General features: G+C 33.9%; 4 protein-coding genes across 4 annotated transcripts in view; 3 read left to right on the top strand and 1 right to left on the bottom strand.

Moving 5' to 3' along the window:
• Window positions 1-1,418: 1,418 nt before the first annotated feature.
• Window positions 1,419-2,130, top strand: Phum_PHUM127450 (uncharacterized protein; the record flags this gene model as incomplete). Its single annotated transcript, XM_002424307.1, has 3 exons — window positions 1,419-1,471; window positions 1,622-1,840; window positions 2,109-2,130. 3 exons carry the CDS (start codon window positions 1,419-1,421, stop codon window positions 2,128-2,130), a joined length of 294 nt encoding a protein of 97 aa, XP_002424352.1.
• Window positions 2,131-2,631: 501 nt separating this feature from the next.
• Phum_PHUM127440 (protein gar2, putative) lies at window positions 2,632-16,179 on the top strand (the record flags this gene model as incomplete). Its single annotated transcript, XM_002424306.1, has 11 exons — window positions 2,632-2,651; window positions 2,810-3,162; window positions 4,132-4,481; window positions 4,585-13,410; window positions 13,505-13,731; window positions 13,875-14,547; window positions 14,798-14,845; window positions 14,982-15,389; window positions 15,479-15,679; window positions 15,761-15,919; window positions 16,051-16,179. The coding sequence occupies 11 exons, from the start codon at window positions 2,632-2,634 to the stop codon at window positions 16,177-16,179; spliced, it is 11,394 nt and encodes a 3,797-aa protein (XP_002424351.1).
• Window positions 16,180-19,067: 2,888 nt separating this feature from the next.
• On the bottom strand, window positions 19,068-20,316 carry Phum_PHUM127430 (uncharacterized protein; the record flags this gene model as incomplete). Its single annotated transcript, XM_002424305.1, has 3 exons — window positions 19,068-19,458; window positions 19,540-20,084; window positions 20,152-20,316. The coding sequence occupies 3 exons, from the start codon at window positions 20,314-20,316 to the stop codon at window positions 19,068-19,070; spliced, it is 1,101 nt and encodes a 366-aa protein (XP_002424350.1).
• A 510-nt stretch (window positions 20,317-20,826) lies between these two features.
• The window catches only part of Phum_PHUM127420 (breakpoint cluster region protein, putative), a gene marked incomplete at both ends in the record, with an annotated part of 5,781 nt that continues 4,107 nt past the window's right edge, over window positions 20,827-22,500 (top strand). The window contains 4 exons of the mRNA XM_002424304.1: window positions 20,827-20,904; window positions 20,991-21,007; window positions 21,431-22,204; window positions 22,287-22,486. Coding sequence (XP_002424349.1) covers window positions 20,827-20,904; window positions 20,991-21,007; window positions 21,431-22,204; window positions 22,287-22,486 — 1,069 coding nt within the window. The remainder of the gene's footprint in view (window positions 20,905-20,990; window positions 21,008-21,430; window positions 22,205-22,286; window positions 22,487-22,500) is intronic.

The following is a 22,500-nucleotide window of genomic DNA, read 5'->3' as shown; positions in this document are numbered from 1 at the left end:
TTATTATTATTATTATTAGTTTTTTATTAAGTTTTTTTCTTGTAGAAACAAAATATTCACTTTGAATAATATTATAAAAATTGAATTCGTTATTGATTGTGCTGGAAACATTAGTTTACTCATTTATTTATTTAATTATGTAGGGATCTATTTATTTTTTGTGGATTTTGTCGTGGCACTTTCTAGTTAGAAAATAAGAAGGGAGGGGAGGGGGGGAAGTCAAATCCGGTGCATCTAAAACTATAAAATTAATTTTATATAATAAAAATGTTATGTGGTATATACATAAATGCAAAGTTTTAAATATTAATAATAATAAATAAATAAATTTTTTTTTTTTTTTTTTTTTTCAACAACAACAACAACAATTATGTAATTTTATTGCATAAAAATATATTTATTAATTATTTGATAAATTATTATTATTATTATTATTATTATTATTATTGTATTTTAAAATAATAATGTATGCAGTAGTGAATGAAAAATAAAAGAAAACTTTTAATATTTACATAACTATATTGGATAAATAACGTAAAAGTCAATTTTTTTTTTTTTATGTAACTGATTGTGTACCTGATCCTTTTATAATCGAGTCCAGTTTAAAAGAAAATTTTTTTTCCGGGGAAAATTATTATTATTATTATGGTATTGTAAAATTTGTTTAACTCTCGATTATTTAAAATAAGGACATTTTGTTTTTACATGATTAATTTTTAATTTTTAATTTTTTTTTTTTTTTAGCGTATAATGTTTTGCATTTTTTTTTTTTTTTTTTAGGTTTTATAAAAATTTGTACGTACCTGAAATTGTAAGGAACAAGCACGCACGCACGCACGCCTCGTTTCAATTTTTTAATTAAATTATTGTAGTTTATTTGTCGTAAAAATTTTAAAAAGTTTTAATTTGAAGGTCTCTCTCTCTCTCTCTCTACATTTTGTTTTTTGTTTTCGTTTAAAAAATGATTAATTTTAGGAGTTTTAATTTAATAATAATAATAATAATAAAAAACATGGATGGATTAATAAATACGTTTTACTACACTTATTACGTTTTTGTAGAACTTGAAAATAAATTCCGTGTTGATATTAAAAAATTTTGTCAAACAAATTGTCCCCTTAAATCCCCCCATTGTTTAATTTTACATAATCGAAAACATTGTGTAAGTTAAAGGTGGTAGTAGTAGTAGTGGTGGTAGTAGTGGTAGAGGTTAAATTATTATATATATAATATAGTATTCCGAGTCGACAAAATATTTTTAAAAAGGTAAAGCAAATGTGTGTATAATAAATATGACCTTCAACATATATATAGGAAAATTGATATTATTTTCTAGGAATTACATTTAAAGAGTAGTAACGAAATAATAATAATAATAATAATTTTATATTGGTTTCTCCTTAAAAAAAAAAAAAAACATGGATACATGCTTGTGTGTGTGTGTGTGTGTGTGTATATATATTTATTTATAGTATTAAAACAAAAGTGGTAGTCTTGTTCCCTAGGGAAATTATATGCAAACACAAAGGGGGGGGGGGGAGAGGAAAATATAAAAATTCTTGCATAAATACGACGAACAATATTCATTTTTGTTTTTTTTTTTTTTGTTTTGTTATTGTAGCATTGCTGATGATCATTCAACCTTTGAAAGAACTAGTCATTTTTACGAGCGGGGTACTTCGACTCCTGGCACGCCTTTACCAACTCCCGGAACCCGTTCCGAAGTGGATGGATATTTAAGAAGATCAAGTGTTTATCACACTCCGCCCGATCCATTGAGGGGACGACCTAGAGATAGATCGTACAGGAACGGACCACCTTATACATCGGGAACGGAAAGGTTAGGCCCTTTCTTTCTTGTTCCTTTTTTTTTAATTATTAAATTATTTTTTAGTGAAAAAAAAAAAAAAAAAGAAAAAAGGTTAGCGTTTGGTAGTTGTATATGTTTACAGAATTAAAATTTATAATTGGTTGATGCAGTTGGGGGGGGGAGTGCGGGGTGGGGGAAACTGTATTTAAATGATTATGACCTAGTACAGACGACATCCCACACGCATTTGATATATGAATTTTTAATTTTTCTTTATATTTTTTCTTATCTTAAATAGAAGTAGGATTTATTTACTATGAAAATAGTTTTTGGTTTGAATTTTTAATAAAAAGGAAAAAAGAATTATTTTTGATTATTGACAAAAAAAAAAAAAAAAAATTTTTTTAAATTAAATATTATGAAAAGAATAACAAAAAAATAACAAAAACTTTGCGAATAAAAATTTCATTGAGAAATGGAATTTGTTGCCTTGTCCTAATTGTATGGTTCAAGCAAGTTTCATTGAAATCACGTTTCTAAATCAAGACGCAATACGAAAAAAAAAATCAGTTAAAGGGAATTTATTATTTATATTTGTTTAAAAGAAAACACGAAAAAATCATTGATGTTTCACACGAAGTAAAATAATAATAATAATAATACACACGAAATAACAAACAAACAATATATATATCTTTGAATGTTCTAAATGGCAACCCTGGTTGGAGCTGCGAATTATTGATTTTCTGTGTGGGCGAAAGTACCTCCCTTTTTGTCCCTCGACCCCGTTCGTTATTTCTCATCATCACGTCTCAATATAGATGAAACTCGCCATGCTTCCGTGCAATCGATATTAACCCTTTCACTCATGTTTGCCCTTGTTATTAGTTACTCGAAAACTTTATTTTTATTATTATTATTATTATTATTATTATTATTATTATTAAAGTTTAACTTCTATTTTTTTTATTTTTCTCTCTCTCTCTCTTTCGCTTACAGGGGAGGTTGTTCTAACAATCGAAGGAATTGGGTATACGACACGAGCACCGTTCGTTACATAAGTTCATCCGAAGAACATGGAACTGGGAAAGCGAAAAAAGTTCGTTCGGGCTCTGAATCTCGGTCAGGGTCTCAGTCGAGTCGATCCCGATCCCCGACTCGTTCAACGACCGGGAGTCCTCCATCTTCCGATTCCAGTACTCGTTCGGATTCTCCCAGATCTGCGAGAATATCAATACCGTCAACTGTTGCACCACCCGCTCAGCAAACAGCATCATCAACTCTTGCCGTTTATTCTGAGGATCGCCGACCTCTTGCTATTTGTGTGAGAAATTTACCCACTAGATCGAGTGGTAAGTTGAGAAAAAAAATTGAAATTTTTTTTTTTTTTTATTAACGTAGTTGCATATGTATAAAACACAGACTCACAAAGAGGGCATAACTTCCCATAAAGGAAAACATAACGGTTCATCTTTTGTGTCCGCTCTACCATTCTAAAATTTATTTTAATTCTTTGATGATAATAATAATAATAATAACCTTTTAGCTCGTAGTCATTTCTCAATCTAAATAAAATTGAAGTATTTGCTAGAGAAAGAATTGGCATTGGTCGGATTATTGCTTTCCCTTTGTAATGTGAACGGATAAAACCGAGTATCATACAAGGTCGATCTATCAATCAAGACCAATACTGTATTTTATAAGTTTGTAAGGGAGATTGCATTCGTTCCAGGTTTTTATGCGATCCCTAAGGAACTATTTCTACTTAAATCTAACCTGCACACTTTAAAAAATTTTCTTGAATTGTACATAAAGTTTTCCAGGTTCTTTAGAGCTGCTTTTGAAATTTTCCCACGATGTCCCCGGAATAGTTACAACACTTGATTCCCACATTGGATTTTTTTATTTTTAATAATTTACATTTATAATTTGTCCTCCACTTTATAGTCAATAGTATTTTAATTAATTTTTTCCCCATCGTTTTGGTCAACCGTATCTAACTGAAACCTCTCTCTATCTCTCTCTATATCATTCATGTTAGTTTTTGAAAAAAAAAAAAAAAAAAAAAATTAAAAAGTGAATCTTTGTGGGCAGTTTACCAAATACTAACTATTAATAATATACTCAATATTCACTCATAAATATTTTATATATATATATATATATATATATATATATATATATATATATATATATATAGTTGAGAACGTGATTTTTTTTAAATTGACAAATTTTACTATATAATCCATGTAAATAAAACCGTGATCGTCATAAATAATGTGTATTATTATTATTATTATTATTATTATTATTATTTTCAGATACTTCGTTAAAAGATGGTCTTTTTCACGAGTACAAAAAACATGGGAAAGTCACGTGGGTGAAAGTAGTGGGAACAGCAAATGAAAGATATGCATTAGTATGTTTTAAGAAACCGGAAGATGTGGAAAAAGCAATTGAAGTTTCTCAGGATAAATTGTTTTTCGGTTGTAAGATCGACGTGGCTCCTTATCACGGTTACGACGTAGAAGATAACGAAGCTCGTCCCTACGATACTGAATTGGATGAGTATCATCCGAAAGCGACTCGAACTTTGTTTATAGGAAACCTCGAGAAGGATGTGACCGCTGGAGATATTCGACAGCATTTCGATCAGTTTGGAGAAATCATTGTAAGTAGCTTAGTAAATTCGTTTTCATTTAATGAATTACTTTGGTGTTTTTTGAACATGCAATCTTACAGTTTTCTTTTCTTTTTTTTCATCTTATTAATAGGAAATAGACATTAAAAAGCAAACAGGTGTGACTTCTTCTTACGCCTTCTGCCAATATGCAGATATCGGTAGTGTAGTTCAAGCCATGCGGACATTAGATGGCGAACTTTTGGGAGAATCCAGGTTAAAGTTAGGATTCGGTAAATCGATGGCTAGTAGTTGTGTGTGGATTGCGGGAGTGGCTGAACAAGTGTCGGACAAATATTTAGATTTACAATTTCGTAAGTTCGGGCCGGTATCCCACGTAGTGATAGATAGAGAAAGAGGACAAGCGCTCATTTTCTACGAGCAAGTTTCTGCCGCTGCTGCCGCCGTGAAAGAAATGAGAGGAGTTCCATTGAGGGGTAATCGCATTCAAATAGATTTCGCTTCGCGAGAATGCCAGGAAGCCTTTTACGAAAGAATCGACATTCAGGGACGGGATAACAATTGGAGTTCGTTTGATTCTTCGAGATCTGAAAGGGATATTCTATGTTCTCGATACGATTCTTCCCGGTTTCGATACGAGCCGGCGCGAATTCGTTCGAGTTCTTATTCACGGAGCTCGGGTGGACGAACTCCTCGTAGGCACGAGGTTTACGATTCTCCAAGGTATAAGAGCTACGAAGAATTAAGTCCGAGTAGTGATCACGATGAGTACGGATCAAATGAACCCGCGGATTTAAGGCATCTTCATAAGGAACGAAATCACTTACAGCACTTACTCGATCAGTTAGATAGGCCTCTTAGATCGGTAACGGCTGCGGATCAAGGTTTAGTTGTAACTACACATAATCATCGAAGGCGATTATCATCTCATCAGAAATCTACGGGAGAGGGGCCGGCTCCTCTGTGCAAACGAAGGAAAACGGGAAGTACAAGTGAAGATGAAAGAAGGAAGCAACATCATCATCATCATTCGGGGGATGAAAGAAGAGCAGGAACTCCTTTATTCGATGAAAAGCCGGATAACATTCAACCCCAAGAACCGAGACGCATGCCACGAGAAAGACCGGAAGAACCTTTATCTTTACCTCTTCCACAATTTGCTGCTCATTGTTTTTCAAATGCAAAGTCAGCTTGTACTCCAACTGCATCGTTGCCTCAAACAACGACCGTGCAGCAAGCGCCACCTGCTTCACCTGTTCGTCCTCCTTCTCCATCGTCTACGACTTCTTCATCAGAGATATCTCCTCAATCGCCCACCTTAGAAGAAAGAATTCGTTCACTCGATGAAAAGTATGAAAAATGGACCGGGAGAACTCTTCAACCTCCTACAAAACCAAAGCACCGCTTATTAGATGTGGACGTTCGAGAATTACAACCGTCGGACATAGTGAAATCCGTACTCGCCAAGCCAAGTGTTTTTGACGAAGACTCTAAAAGATTAGAAAATTTCGGTGAAAAATACGAACCTCGTGATTTTTCTTCGTATCCGCGATCAGTGGGATTAGACGTTCAAAGATTTGTTCCGGGTGATCCGCGTAATCCATCGTATATCTCTAATCTTTCAGTTAAAGTGTCTCCTTTAAATTCTCCGTCTGGAGCTTTGTTGTCACCGTGTCCAGCTGCTAAAGGCCTCCAGTATCCGTTTCCTTCTCATCCACCGGTGCAGCCTACCACAAGTGTTGCGACAACCACGGCAGGTTCCTCTCCGCCTCCAACGACTGCTTCCAGGCCGATTTCAAAAAGTGTGGAATTTTCAGTTCAAAAAGCTGAATCCTGGTTGGGCATAACGAAAAGTAACGAATCATCAACATCTAAGGATAGTTTGATTTCCGGTGGCTTCGCCCAAAGGTTCAGAGAACTTCAAAATAAAACTTCTGAAGGAGCGCCGCCCCAAAGACAAAATGTTTCGAAATTAACGGATCTTGTGACGCAAAAAATAGACATTCCTGCTCAAAAATCAGTGGATCCTAGAATAGAAAAACCAAATTCCTTAACTACCACTACTTCAGTGCTTTCACAAAGGATAATAGTTAAAAGTAGTGACGGTGTTGATGTAATTAAAAACGAAGCAAATTCTCAGAAACTCAATGTATTAGGCAATAGCAGTAGCAGTAATAGTAATAGTAGCACTAACGTTAATAACAAAAGTGGTAATTGCAATCCAAACATCAAATCAAACAATTCCACAAACATTAGTTCTAAAAATAATAATAATAATAATAATAATAATCATAACAGCAATAGCAGTAATAATAATAATAATAATTATATCAATAACAACGAAAATAATAGAAGCGTTAACAGTGTCAATGTCAACACCGACAAAAGAGAGTGCATTAATAATGAGAATGTATATTTTAAGAAAGACGATGTTTTTAGCAAAGATGATGAAGAGTGCAAGGACAGAACGGATTCTGACTCTGCAAAAACAAATCGGTCGATGAACAACAACAACAACAACAACAGTGTCGGTAAATCGGAAGACGTTAATACGAAAAATAGTGATAGTAGTTCTTCATCGTCAAATAAATTATTATTATTAAAAACTGAGACTACAGATTTGCAACCAAAAATTACGATTGATGCTAGCGACGAAATAATAAGTGGTGTGGCGTATTCGTCGGATAGTAGTGCTTCTGAAAATCAAACCGCGAACAAAAAGAACAAAATAAATTCCGAGAGCATCATCAGCCGTGGTAGTGTTTTTAATTCCAGTGATAATAATTCAAATTTAGAAATAAAAGAATTGACAGAAACAAATGCAACCAATCAGAACTGTGAAAGTACAAAGAAGGTAGATAGTAGTAGTTTAATAAAATCGAATATTTCTCAAAGTAAAACAGCGAATGTGATATTAGCGGAATCGGAAGAGTCTTCTCGGAGCTCTTCGATTCATGATTCAATCAAATCGGGAGCCGCGATGAAAACAAATACAAATGGTTCCTCGGTGAAAACGGGTGGTTCAATTGCTTCAAAGATCTCAATAAATAGTGTTAAATGTTTAAATGATGCCGATAAATCGTTATCGTGTAAATCATCATCTTCTGTACATAAAGATGAATTAGGTAATTTTCATATCCGGGATAGAGAGAATAGCGGAGATGCTAATGATAAATTAAATAAATGTTCAACAAAGGAAAAGGACAACAACAAAAGTATGTTTGTCAAAGAGGATAGGATTGTTTGTAGGGAAAGTGAAAAAGACAAAATTAAAGATAAAATTTCTGGGGATAAAGAAAAGGAAAAGTCTGGCGTGAGAGATAAGCACAGGGAAAAAGACATGCCGGAAAATGTTGATAAAGAGAGGAAAAAAGATCGTGAGGTGGAGTCGGAAAGAAAAAAAGACAGAGAGTCCATGGAGGTGATTGAAAGGGAAAAAAGGAAAGAACACGAATCGGAAAAGGATAGAAAAAAGGATCAGTTCGATGTTTTGGATAGGAGAAAAGATGTCGGTTTGGATAAGAAACCGCAAGATATGGAAAGAGTCAAGAGAAAAGAGGAAGAAAAAGAAAAGGAAAAGGAAAAGGAAAAAGAGAAGAAAAGGGAAAAGGAATTATTAGAAAAAAGAAAGGATTTTTATTCTTTGGAAAGGCATAAAAAAAGTGGCGTGGATGAAAAGAAAAAAGAGAGCGTGGATGTTGATGGGAAAAAGAAAGATAGAAGTGGAAATCAGCCTATTAGCATAGGTAATAAAAGGCGAATGAGTTCGCAAGATGGAATTGAAAACAATTCGGAGGAATCTAAAAAAGTTAAAACGGAGCACAAGAGAAGGGATTCCAAAGAATGTAAGAGTAACGTTAACACTATTTTGAGTTCTTCTTCGAGCAATAATAAAATCATAAAAGTTGAAACCAAATCGGAAACAAAATCAAATAACGAGTACAAATACAAATCTTCAACGGCCGAATCGTCGTCGTCGTCGTCGTCGTCGTCTGTTCATAAATCGGGAGATTCCAGGACTCAAGATTATAATAAAAGAAAAGAAGATTCCGAGAGGAAAAAATCATTATGTGAAAACATTGATAAAAAGAAAGATGGTAAAAAAATTCAAATGAAATTGGAGGATGTTTCGAAAACTTCAAGTGAAGTTCAAGGAGGAGGAAGGAGTAGTAGAGAAAATGAAAAAAGTTTTGAAGTGACGGAAAACGAACGAAAACATACTAGCCATGGTAAAAAAGAATCCAAGGAGAGAAAAAAATCATTCAAACACGAGTTCGGGAGTACGGAGTCCCTCGTCGAAGATAAAAAATTTCAGAAAAAAGACAGGAAAAGTAGCAGCGAGAAAAGAAGAGAGGAGGAAACATCCGAAGGAAAACAACGATCGAAAGAAAAGACGAAAAGCGAGTCGAAGAAAGAAAATGGACATGATACGGATAGTGATTCTGATTCGGAACCAAAGAAACATTCTATTTTCGACGTGGTGTTAGACGAACCTGCTTATATTTCCATGTACGATAAGGTGAAAGCCAGATCGTGTAAAAACATGCAGAAGCAGGAGGAGGAAAAAAGACAAGTGAAACTCAAGGAAAAATTTAATCAGTTGAAGCAATCGAGAGCGAAACGAGAAGAAAAAAAGAGGAGCACTTCTTGGGATGACGATTCTGATTCCGACTCCTCGCAAATTGGGAGATTGCCGAGGAGATCGTTTTCCAGGCTTAGCAGCGAGGATGAAGGCATCAGCAAGAGAGAGAAAAAGATATCGGAATCATGGGATGGCGAAAGTCGACGTTTGAAAAAATCATACGACACATCTGACGATGAAGGAATCAAAATAAAAAGCGGAGTACTCAATTCGGACGTGTTTTCGGACGAAAGCGACGTGGGTTACACGGAAAATGAAGAAAAACATCATCGCAAGTTAAACGTGAAATCGAAATCGAAAAACGTTTTTGAATTGTCCGAAGAGGAAAGCGTCAAAAAACCCATTTCATCTTCGAAGGAAAACTTTCAAACGAGTTCCAAACCTGAAAAAATAGACAATAAAAATAAAGTTAGATTATCGTTGGACAGTTCGACCGATAGGTTCTGTTACGAGAGTAAAAGCAAGAAAAGAACACTCACAGAGTGCGTAAGCGAAGGTGAGCCTAGTTACATTTTAATGGGAAAAACATCGGATAAGGGAGAGAGAAAGAAATCTAAGAAAAAGGACAAAAGGCAAAAGTCAATAGAATGCGACTCTAAAATTATAACCGAAGAAGAATACAATTCGAGTGCCAAAGGAGAGCAGGGAGATTCGAAATGTGGAAAGTTGGAAAAACAAGAGAGACGAAAATCCATTCAACACAATGATATTTCGGAAGAAATGTTTAAACACAAGAAAAGTAAAGGGTTAAAGGGGAATTCCCTTTACGGAGTAACGCCTAAAGTCGAAGATCGTAAATACAGTGAAGTTTTCGACAATTTTTCAGATGATTCCAACGACAACCGATTGATCGCGAAACCGGAAGTCAATAGAGAAAAGGGAAATTCCTCCAAGTGGCAAGTGGCTCAAGTATACGGATCCGATTCGGATTCAAATTTGGATGCAACCGAACACCACGTGTTAATGGATAAACCTAAAAAGACGAAGGAAAAAAAGAAAAAAGATAAAAAGGTCAGAGAGCACAGTGAAGAATTATTGGAAGCGGGGCGAGCATTGGAAAAAATGTTGGCATCGCCACCGTCTCGTCGGAGTTCCGAAGACGTGAACAAATATTGCGATAGTAATGAAGATTTCGGCGAAGAAAAAGTGAAAGTCAGTAAAAAGAAAAAGAGGAAAAGATCCAAAGACGAAAAATCAAGCCGGCATTCTCATCATCACCACCACCACCATCACCATCACCATCATAACTTCTCCGAAAAGCCCGACTCATCCGCACCCTTGTTGGAAACGAAGTTGGAAAACACATCTTCCGTAAATGTTGCTCACATTTCACCTGTGTTGCCTTCGTTGATTGATATTCCGGTTTCTCCGTCCCCCGTGAAGCAAGAACCGATTTCCTCACCCGTATTATCTCCGAAAATGGATTTAAGTCCTATTGAACCAGAAAAAAATATTCACGGTTTCGGATACGAAATAGATGAGAAAGCGCACGAATCAGCCGTTCAGAGTATCGCTTTATTAGATGTTGCTAAAGTCGAGCCTAAAATAGAAAGTAAAGATTCCAATGAAATGTCTTTAGAAAAAAGAGAAGAAAATAAAGAAAGGACGGTTATATCTCAGGAAGAAACGGAAGATGCTGTTGCTGCTTTACTTGGCGAAACGTTTACTTATTCGTCTTGCTTCGAGGGTAACTCTCCTGTAGAGTCTGAACCTGAACCGCACGACGAAGAGGAAATGCGCCAAGCTGTTCAAAGTTTAAATGAAGGCAAACCTGATACTCCTCAGTCTGAATCAGGTTTACAAATTGATACGGACGCCGATGAATCTGACGAACATTTTAACGGCTTACGCTTCGAGTCTCTTCCTCGAACTCCAGATTTGGATTTGTCTCAACCTCCTAAAACTCCTGATATTCAACAACCTTACGTTGTGGAATCGAAAACCGCAGAGTTTCCTAGAAAAGACACAACTAGAAATTCGAGAGAAGAAATGGAAGTTCCCATTGTCGATCCATCATCTCCAGATACTTTGCTGGGTTACCAAAATCCAGAGAGTGAAATTAAGGATAAAGATATCGACTTGAAGCCACCTGTGTTGAAACCCGCTTCACCCAAATTCTACAAAGATGAACCGCCAACAATTGAGCCTATTTCTTCGATAAATAACACGGACAGAATATTCGTGGAAAATCGATTGCTTTTGCATCCTCCGCCCTTGGTACCGGTGGCAAAATCGATTCCGATTTCTGCGCCGAAACCCTCGGCCAATCTGTCTGTCGTAAGACCCGTAATTTCGCTTCCCACAAGTAGCACACCTCAAACTTTGGTGCTTACCCCTATAAAACCTTCGATTGCCGTAAGCGAATCGCATTCTACTCCTCAAATCCCTAGAAAAACGTTTACGATTTCTTCAACTTCAACAATACCTACGCAGTCATCGATTCCTCCTACTCTGACTCCAGTTACTTCGTCTTTTAATACTCCTGTCAAACTTGCAACTTCTTGTAATACAGAATCATTGTCTGCTCCAAGGCTTACAACTACGGCAACCGTTGTTAGTTCTCAACACATACCAAGCCACGTAATACCTCAAAAAATTATTCTTCATCAAGTTTCTAGACAAGTGCCAACGAGGTTGCTACCGACTCAAGGTTCCGTGGTAAAAGTAGTGGATTCAAATGTAAACTATCAGAAAACTCCAAATGATATGCCTGCTCTCACTTTGTCAGAACAAATGAACTCGAATCACTGTACTATAACAACGTCGTTACCAGTTTCTGGGCCCCCCTTAATTCAGTCATCTACGACATCTACAGCTTCATTTAACACCGTGACGTCAGAAGAATCACCGTCTACATCCGTGATTTCCGTAGTTCCTCGCTCTTCACATATTCCTGGGTCATCTCAGGGATACACTCGAAACGTTAGTAATGCTGACGTTGTAAACGTTGTTTCCACTTCTCGTAGCACGTGTACATCTGTTCCGTGTTCTGGAATTACTTCCGTTATATCAGTTCACTCGAATATATCGGAAACAAAAAGTTTACCTTTGAATTGTCACAACGTCATTCAACAGAATGTGATTTCCACGCCGAAAATAATAGGCTATTCTTCCCATCATAACACACGTGCAACGGATGAATCCGTTTCCGAAACCAATCTCGTTGAAGAGAGTAAATCGACGGTAGCAAATTTGACGAGGCTCACAACGGTTATCGAAACCAAACACACAGAAGAAGCAGGTAAATTAGATGATACATCGGAAGATGTTATGAATTTAGAAACTGATTCAGAGGCAATTCATTCCGAGGATAAAGAGAGTGAAAAAGACGAAAATGAAAAATCCAAATTGTTGTCAGAAATGGATTCTATGGAGAAACACGTCGATCGAGACCAACCCATTTCTTATTTGAAAGAACAACAGACGCATATAATTACCAACGTTCCTTTGGAAATAAAAGATCACAACAATGAATCCGTTATTAAGAAAGTAGATTCTTTATGCAGCTTGAAATCAGATGATGGCGCCGTGGAAAATGCAGACGCGTGTGACAAGTCTGATGCTTCTTCTGTTAATTTAGACGATTCTCTCAAATTACTATCTTCAGAAGAAGAAAATAAACAAGTTAATTCTGTCGCGTCAAGAAAAGGCAGGAAGAAAGGAAACAGGGGTGGAACTTCTTGTCGCAAGGGAAGAAACAGTAATGGAAATAAAACAGAAGTATTGTGTGGAAGACGCGGAGGGAAAGCTCAAAAAATGGGAAGATCAGGAAACGATTCGGAGAAAAAGCAATCAAAAGATATTTACGAATTTCACGATGAGTCTGATGATGATGCGAATGATGATAAAGACAGGCCCAGGTTAATACTCACTATTAAAAGTCCCAATAGTAGCAAAGATCAACCGACAACGGCTCCGAAGGTACCCACAGCAGCCAACAAGAGTCCGAAAGAGGCACTTCCATCTAAAAGTCCTGAACATAAGTCTCCTGAAAAAGATGGCAACGTTTTGATGAATACAAGGAAATCTCGACGTTTGCAAGAAAAAGACGGAAACCGAAATACAGTGGATGACGTCATAGAAGATGTCGTAAGAAATGGTACGAATCGAAACGCAACTTCACCCCGTCGCTCTTTGAGGCAAGTGAACAAACCGGGTCCCACTTTGCCAATTAAAAAAATTGCTACAAGAGCTGCTAAAAAATCCACGGGATGCACTTCGACGGATGACGAAGCAAAAGAAGAAAATGTTGGTGTAATCAAATCATCGGACTCGTCGTTCAACGAAGAAAAAGAAATGACACCGACGACAAAAATGGTAAAATATAATTTTGTTAATTGTAGATGTTGTTAAAACATTTAAGGTTTTTTTAAAATGGTAGTTTTAAAAAAATAATGTTTTCTCATTACAGGTATCGACGGCTAAAGATGAACAAGAACCTGAGGGTGAAACAAGTGATGAAGAACCAACGACTTTAATTGATCCAGTCACAGGAATGTTGATTGTAATGAGAGCAAAAGAAGAAGGAAACTACGTTCCGGTGGCTAACGTACCGCCTATAGCTCCACCAACTCCTCCTCCGCCACCATCAAAAACGGAGGCTTTACCGATAGTGACCGAAGGGTTGGCCAGTCATTGGTTAGCTCACGAAACGCTCAAGGTATTTTTTTAAAAATACTTTTTATTTTTCGTCGGGTGTCTCAGAACTGTTTTTTTTGATGTTCTTTTGTTTACGTCTTCTTACAGCAAGCCGTTATTAAAGTTCAAAACTATGGAGAAAGCAACAAAGTCAATCCGGTGTTTATGAATCGTCCGCCAACTCCTCCTACAACACCGCAAGCGAGAATGCAAGAGCCGGTAACACGGCTCCCGGTGGAAATGATGAAAAAAGTTGCCGGAGAACAAATGATGGATCAGGAATCCAATAAACCTGATTTAGAAATAAACAAAATCCACCCGTATCCGATTGAATTGTCAAAGCAAAAGATTTGCCACGTTGAACAGGCTAAAATTTATCCCGACATAAACAGAGTAGAATATAACGACGGAAGCAGGACTGCGAGTATTCCCGAATCGCGGAAAATCCTTCGACCCATTTCGAAAACTCCGACGGCAAACAAAACGAGTTTTTGTTCGAAAGGCGTCTCCATTTTAACTTCTCCCAATAAACAATTGTATCAAAATCCTAAACACATAAAAATGTCGCCTCAAAATCAAATATTGACCGGAGCTGTTGCAAGTTCTCCTCCGCGAGTCGTCAAAACAACTCCTCCTTCTCACGAACTTCATCCAATGACCGGAGCCGTTGCTAGTCCTCCGCCAAGGGCTCCGCATTTGACGAGTCAGCAACCCATCGTAACGGGAGCATCAAGTTCGAGAGCTTTGGTCGATCCACCTAAAGGAGCCGGAGCTAGCCCTCGAGGAATGACGTTGCCACCTTACGAAGCTACTTTGGTAAGTAATTTTATTCATTTTTTTTTTTTTTTTTTTGTATTTTGAGTTTTTTTTTTTTTTTTTTTTTTTTTTACTAATAGCAAATGAAAATATTTTTATAATTTTGGTAAAATATACCAAAAAAAAGGCTTTATTGTAAAACTACTTAAAGCTATTTTATGTTTGCTATTCTTTTTTTTTTTAAATATTTATTTTAAAGCAAATAAATTTATAATTGCAATAAAAATTTTTTGTGTTTGCCTGGATGCAGCAAACTCCTACTCAAAATTTGCAAAGTCCTCCTCCAGCACATCAACAGGTTGGTAAAATTATATTTAGTTGGTTATTTATTCGGTTAAATTTTTTTTTTTCATTCATTTCCGAAATTGATTATGATTGTGTCCCCGTGTAATCATCGTTTTTTTTTTTTTTTTTTTTTTTCTTTTTCTTTTTAGGGTGAAGGAATTAATATGAGTCACATAGGGCATCCTCCATTTGTTCATCCTCAGTTAATGTATCAACAATACCTTCGAGCTCAAGAAATGCTTCCCTCTCCGTACCAGTTGACATCTTCGTTACAGGGAAAACTGGAAGAGAGAGAAAGAGAGAGAGGAGCGGGAGACATGGGAAGGAGTCCTCCGCTCGAATTACGTAATCAAAGAGCGACGGATTCTCCCACGGTGTACATGGGCCGTCAACAGTACTCTCGATATTACGAAGACCCACCTCCGGCTCATTTGCACGCCGGTCGTCACATACATCAAACTCCAGATGCTCCCGGACAGCCGAGACTTCAAATAGCGACTCCACCTCATGCTTCCCAAGTACCTCCTCAAGCGGATTCACTTTTGATGCTATTGCAGGTCGGTGAAAGAGGTTGAAACTGGAAACGAAGTTTTTCGTGCTGAATCGATTAGTAATTTAAAAAAAAAAAATTTTTTTGAAATTTCAGAGGTATCCCATCATGTGGCAGGGATTGTTGGCTTTGAAAAATGATCAATCCGCGGTTCAAATGCATTTCGTGTTTGGTAATCCACACGTGGCGAGGGATTCGCTACCGTGCAATTCCGATGGATCCACTCCTCCGCTTCGCATAGCTCAACGTATGAGACTGGAACAAACACAATTGGAAGGTGTTGCTAGAAAAATGCAGGTAAGTTTCTTTTTCTTTTCTTTTTTTAAAACAAAAAAATATTCAAAAAGAAAGGAAAATTAAAAAATTCTTGTTTTCCAGATGGATAACGAGCATTGCATGCTATTGGCATTGCCATGCGGTCGAGATCACATGGATGTATTGCAGCAAAGTACCAATTTGCAAACGGGATTCATTACGTACTTGCAACAAAAACAAGCCGCCGGAATCGTCAACATAGCACATCCCGGATCGCAGCAGGTAAGCAAATTTTTTAAACGGTAGCAAAATGTAGTTTTTAGCGCGCGCGCGCGCGCGCCCCCGCGCCCTCTCGCGCTTCCGGTTCCGTTTCCGTTTCACTCATATACCCCACCATTTTTTGTATTTATCAGGCGGCTTACGTCGTGCACATATTTCCATCTTGCGAATTCGCCAATGAAAATTTAGCGAGAAATGCTCCGGATCTTCTTCATCGAATGCAAGAAATACCTCATTTAGTCATCGTCATTGCCACCGTGTAAAAAAGGAAAAAGAAAAAGGAAAATTAATTTCCCGAAGACGCGAATTTCATATTAAAAAAAAAAAAAAAAAAACGAAATGAAATTTTCATTTTGTTTATAATTAATAACAAGCGACAATCCAGACTTCGATCGACCCCCCCCTTCCTCCCCGTTTTTTTCTTTTCTTTTCTTTTTTTTTTTTTATCTTTTGATATGAATGTGAGGCGTTGCTTAAAAAAAAATTCGTTTCTTCTAGTCAAAAAAAGAAAAAGAAAAAATGATGAGAGAGAGAGAGAGAGAGAGAAAGAGATAGAAAGAGAAAGAGTTTAATTAACCTGATTTTTTGTAAAAAGGGAGGATTTGATTCCCTTTTTCTTTCTTTTTTTCTTTCTTCTTATTTTAAATTTCATGCAACAATGCCTTTTCATATCGTAAACAAAAAAGAGAAAGAAAGAAAGAAAGAAAGAAAAGAAATTTCTCATCGAGTTTCTTTTGCAAGAGACAAGACCCAATGACAATTAAAACGCTTACGCAATAATAATAATAATAATGATAATGATAATGATAATTGGCATAAAGTAAAACGTTTAAGGTTGGTCATCTTTATACAGGCGTCCAAAAAAAAAAAAAAAAAAAAAAAAAATTGTTTTTTAATAATTTTTTAAAAAGGAAAACAAAGTCATATATATAGAAGACGAGAATAATGATTGATTGATTGATTGATTGATTGATTGGAAATATTTGTTATACATAAAACGTTTGCTAATTTTTTTTTTTTTTTAAATTTTATTTTATTTTATTTTATATTAATTTAGTATTTATACGAGAGAGTTTTTTTTTTTTTTATTTTATCTTAGTTTTATTATTGTCGTCGTCGTCGTTCTCGTTGTCGTCATCATGACGTCATCGTGTCGTCACCATCGGTCGGCCATTATTATTTTAACATCGTTCGGAGGAGGGAGGGGAGGGGAGGAGCTATCGTCCGGTGCTATCTAACGGGAAAAAAATGAACCTTCCTTTAATGTATTTTACATTATGCCAGATGGTTGTTGTTGTTGTTGGGTTTGCGTACCCCGCGGTCGGTTGAAAAAACAAACAAAACAAACAAACAAACGTTTCCTAAACAAGTTCGAAAGGAGGATGGATATAATGTAAGTGTCCTCCTGTTGTCCTGTCCCTCCTCCTCCTCCTCCTCCTTTTCCTCCCTTTTCATTCCTATTCTTGTTATATATATATAAATCATTCGCATATTCCGCTACATCAAGTTTTTTTTTATTTTTTTTATTTTTAATAATAATAATAATAATAATAATAATGATTAATTTTTTTTTTTAAATAATAATAATAATAATAACGATAATGATAATGATAAATGACTATTTCAGTTACCTACATAAAAAAAAAGAAGGAGAAAGAAAAAGAAAAAGAAAGAAAATCTAATTGCTAATCTTTTTATTATGTATATATTGCTCATTTTTTTGTAATATTATATACATATATATATATATATATATTATATAAATATAAATAAATTTTAAATATAATAATAATGATAAAATGATAAAAAAAAATGATGATGATGATGATGATCTCATAAAAGATTATATAAATATATATATATATGTATGTGTATGTATATATATATATATGTACGTATATATGATAAATATACTACTTATATATTATTATTATTATTATTATTATTATTATTATTATTATTTTATACATTTAATAAGGTTATAAAAAAATAAAAAATAAGAAGAAAATTAAAAATTATTATTATTATTAATTACGATGATGATGATGATGATGATAGATTGTGGTGGAAAAAAACATGCCGTCCTCCGTCCGTTATTATTATTATTCTTTTTCTTTTTTTGAACTACTTCCTTTTTCCAATAATAATAATAATAATAATAATAAACAGGAAATAAAAGCGAAATATGCGAAAGACTGAATTTTATTTCAAAACAAAAATTTGTTTTCTTGTACACTACAAACAAACAAACAAACAAAAATTTGCCACAATAAAATATAAAATTATGTAAAATTGATAAGAGGAAAAAAAAAAAAATTAAAATTAAATTAAATTAAATGATAATATTAATATTATTAATGATGATGATGATGATGATGTTGATGTTGATAATAATAATTAATAATAAAAAAATGTAATTATAATAATAATAATAATAATAATAATTAAAATAATTTGAAGTTTTTGATTGTATAAATTAGTTGATAAATTAGGAGAAAAAGAAGAAAAAAATTAAAAAAAAAAAAAGTTAAAAAAAAAAAAAAAAAAAGCTCAGGGAAATCTGGGCTTGACTGAAGACTCAACAAATAAATTCACACACAAACACAAACTGGATCCTTTTTTCCTTCCTTCCTTTTAACATAATTTTGTAAATAATAATGATAATAATAAAGAATTCCCTATCCTTTCCCTTCCTCATCCTCCTCCCTACTCTGTTTTCTCCCTCATCCTACTGGAAATTATCCAGAGTGTTTTACCTTGTATTGTATTTTCTGATGTTGTAAAGTTAATTTGTTCATAATAATGATAATGATGATAATAAAACAATTTAACTTTGTTTTAGTCTTCACATTGTGTATCTTTTACTAAAAATAATTTAAGTATAAAGCAAAATGTTGAATTCTTACTGTAAATAGAGAATTTTCTCGGGCAAACAATACAGAACAATCTAAATATTAAAAAAAAAAAAAAAAAAAGTTTTTTTTTCTCATTCGAATTCCTTTCATAACAAAAAAATAAATAAAAATAATGACAACAACAAGACTCAGCAAGGGAGTTTAAAGTATATTAAGAAGGATAATTATAAATAAAATTAAAAAAGTATTTTAAAAAAACTCTACTCTATGAGATGTTTGTTTTTATTTATTTAAAATTATTGTTCTTCATTGTTTGAGATTTGTCTAAAATCGAATATAAATTTTTTTCCAGCTTTTCCAGAAACGTGCATTGCTTTGGCTAAAACATCTTTGTAATTGTCCAAAGGCATCAATTCAAAAGCTGGCGGTTGCCATTTACCATTTTTACTAAACGTTGCTATTTCAGAGAGCATAACAGTGTGCTCGGATGAACCTGAATTTTCTTCAATCCATCTCGTCATCCAAAATCCTTTTAATGAAATATCTTTAAATATTAAAGCTGATGTCGGTATGGTAACTGGTTCTCTTGACATTCCTCCATAGGTAACCATAACACCTTTTTTATCTAAATGTCTTAGCATTTCAGTTGCATTTTTACCACCGACACAGTTTAAACCAAGTTTAGGCCTAAAATTTAATTCGATTTTTGTTGAGAGGCAGTGTTTAAAAAAAAAAAAAAAAAAAAGGAAAATCATTTAATTATCTTACTTTTTTAATCCCTTTTTAAATATTTGTGTCGTGGCAACTTCTTCTTCTGTTAAAACATAATCTGCACCCAACGACTTTAACTGATTCTTCAACGATTCTATTTCTGTTCTATTTCTTACGACATTTACAGTTATGTAACCCCAAATTTTGCAAAATTGAATTACACTTTGACCACAGGCACTATTGGCTCCATTTTGTATGACTACATCTTTTTCTTCTAACTCGACAAAATCTTTTAACATTCTATATGCAGTACACGGATTGACAGACATGGTAGCTGCAGCGACTAGATTCACATCGGAATGAATTTTTAAAAATTGTGATGCATTACCAATGGCATGAGATCTCCATGTTCCCCAAGATCTTTCTTTCGGAAGAACTTTATCACCGACTTTTAAATTCTTGACTCCTTCACCTACTTCGAGCACCTCTCCCACTCCTTCATTACCGGGAACTGAAGGCAATGGTGGTTTTATGGGATATACTCCTTGAATAGTATTGATATCAGCGGGATTTATCGGTGCAGCAAGCATTTTAACAAGAACCTATTAACCAATCATCTTATATTAAATTTACTAAATTTGTGCATGTTGTTAAATATTACCAACTAACTTTTCCTGGTCCCGGAGAATCTAATTCTTCTTTTTCTAAGCGAACGACATTTGATGGATCACCATAATCTGAGTATACCAGTTTAAAGGCCGTACTTTTATATCGCGTAGAAGACAACGTAACAGCCTTTTTTAGCAATTTAATCGTTCCTTGAATTGCGTTCATCCTAACGTTCGTATTTGACAATTACGGTTTTTAATCTAAATTTTAAAAAAAAATTGATAATTATGTAATTTGATGGATAGGATATTAGGAAAAAAAATATTATTTTTTATTTATTTACAAAACTTGTACGTATTGATAAAAAAAAAAAAATTCAATTATAAATTATTTAAAATAAATACCGGCAGATGTTAAATATTAATTCAATTAATATAATAATTTATGTCAAATAAAAATTTAACTGCATATTTTACTATAAGCAGATAAACTTTATCTCGGATATTTTATTTTGTTACACTTTCTGACGAAAGAGAGAGAGAAAAAAAATTTTTAAAGTTGGCATCTCTGACCGTAACAGATTCACATTAATATAATCTTTCATTGATCAGTGTTTACGTTTGACAGTAAAGATGTTGATTATCTAAATTAATTAAATTTACTTTAAAGGAATAATGTGAAAGTTTTATAATTATTTTAAAAATGAGCGTGTATTGTAATTTTCGAAAAGTTTGGATGGAAAGATTTCCCGATAGTGAATTACCAGCAGCTTGGGAAGAAGACGTTCGTTCAAATTTAATGAAGCACAGGCAAGTAAACTATTATTCAATCGATGAGATTTTTTATAGATAAGATTATTCAAATGCAAACATTATAAATAATTTACTTTCCTCTAACAGTTATTTATAATGAAAACGTTATTTTAAAAAATTCGTTGCATGAGTCATGAAACTTTTGAAAACGTTGTATCAATTATTTATTTTTATTTATTTTTATTAATAATTTCAATCTTAGATCCCAGATCCAAAGAAACGCTATTATTAAAAAAAAATTAGTTTGGAAATTAATTAAAATGAATATAATGTTGTAAAATTTTTAAATATTTAAATGTTATTACATAAATGATTATTGCAAAACTCATATATTAGTCATACTAGTTATTGACATATTAATATGTGAAAATTTATTTGCTCTCATGCCCTTAAAATTAAAATTAAATTTAAATTTCAATCATAATTTATTATTATTTAAATTTAATAAAATGCTTACTCAATTTATAATATTATAATTTGATTTAATTTGAACAGTTGTTAATATTGTAATATTTTTTTTTTTACAGGCAAAAAGTTACATCTTTGAGGGAAGAATTAGAAAAAGAAGAATTTTATGTCGAGTATTTAGAAAATTTGTTGGCTGATGTTGAAAAACAAAAGACTAGAGCTGCAGGAGATGGGGAAGCTGCTGGTGAAGATGATTTAAATTTAAAAGACAATTTAGACAAACAAACAGAACTTACTGAAATTCCAAATAAATTTTCAAAATCCTGCAGTCAAAATTCGATTGATCTGTGTATTAATGAATTAGCCGACAGTGCTCCAGTCAAAGAAAAAACTTCTTCTTTTTTACCAAGTGGAACGGAGAGATCTTTCAGTGTAGAAGATGCCAAACAAAGTGGTGATGAAAGTGAAAAAAGAAATCTTGATTGTAGGCAAAGGAGTTTAACACAGCCAAATCTTTTAAATTTTATCACTGTCATTGAAATCAGTGGCAAGAAGAAAATGGATATGCCTCTTAAGTGCCCTCCTAAGCCTCCACCGAAAACATTTATGAGACCCATTCCAGATGGCAATATAAAACCGATTGATTCAAATAGTTTAGAAAATGAAAATTCTAAAAAAAGAATAGGACCAACATTGCCTTCGCCTGAATTATCTCAAATCGATAAAGAAAGTGTAGAAAAATCACAAAAAAATGAAGCTAAAATTTCGGATGAAGATAAAAGTGATAATGAAGATTCAACAGGGAAATCTGGCGAATCTTCATATGGAAAAATTACAAAAAATTTATTACATAAGACTGAAGATGAAACATTAAATTCAAATGGCCTTACAAGGTAAATTTATTAACTTCTTAAAATGTTTTCTATTTTAAGTATTGAAAATTACTCTTCTCGAACATATTTAAATTTTTTTCAGGAGTAACAATCATCAATCAATACAATTTGGTATTAATCAAGAAAAAGACAATTTAAAAAGCTCAGAAACAGAAAGTTTAGAAACACAAAGTGTAACCGATAAGTTAGAAGATGGAGATGATAGCAAATTAGATTTTGAAAATATTATAGAAAGTGAGCCTTATTACGACTCTGTACCTGCTGAAGACAGCGATGGAGAGTGTAAGTAAAGTTTT

Source organism: Pediculus humanus, genomic scaffold, assembly GCF_000006295.1.
Source record: "Pediculus humanus corporis 1103172107475 genomic scaffold, whole genome shotgun sequence".
NCBI lineage: Eukaryota > Metazoa > Arthropoda > Insecta > Psocodea > Pediculidae > Pediculus > Pediculus humanus.
This window is presented reverse-complemented; position numbering and strand designations above follow the sequence as displayed.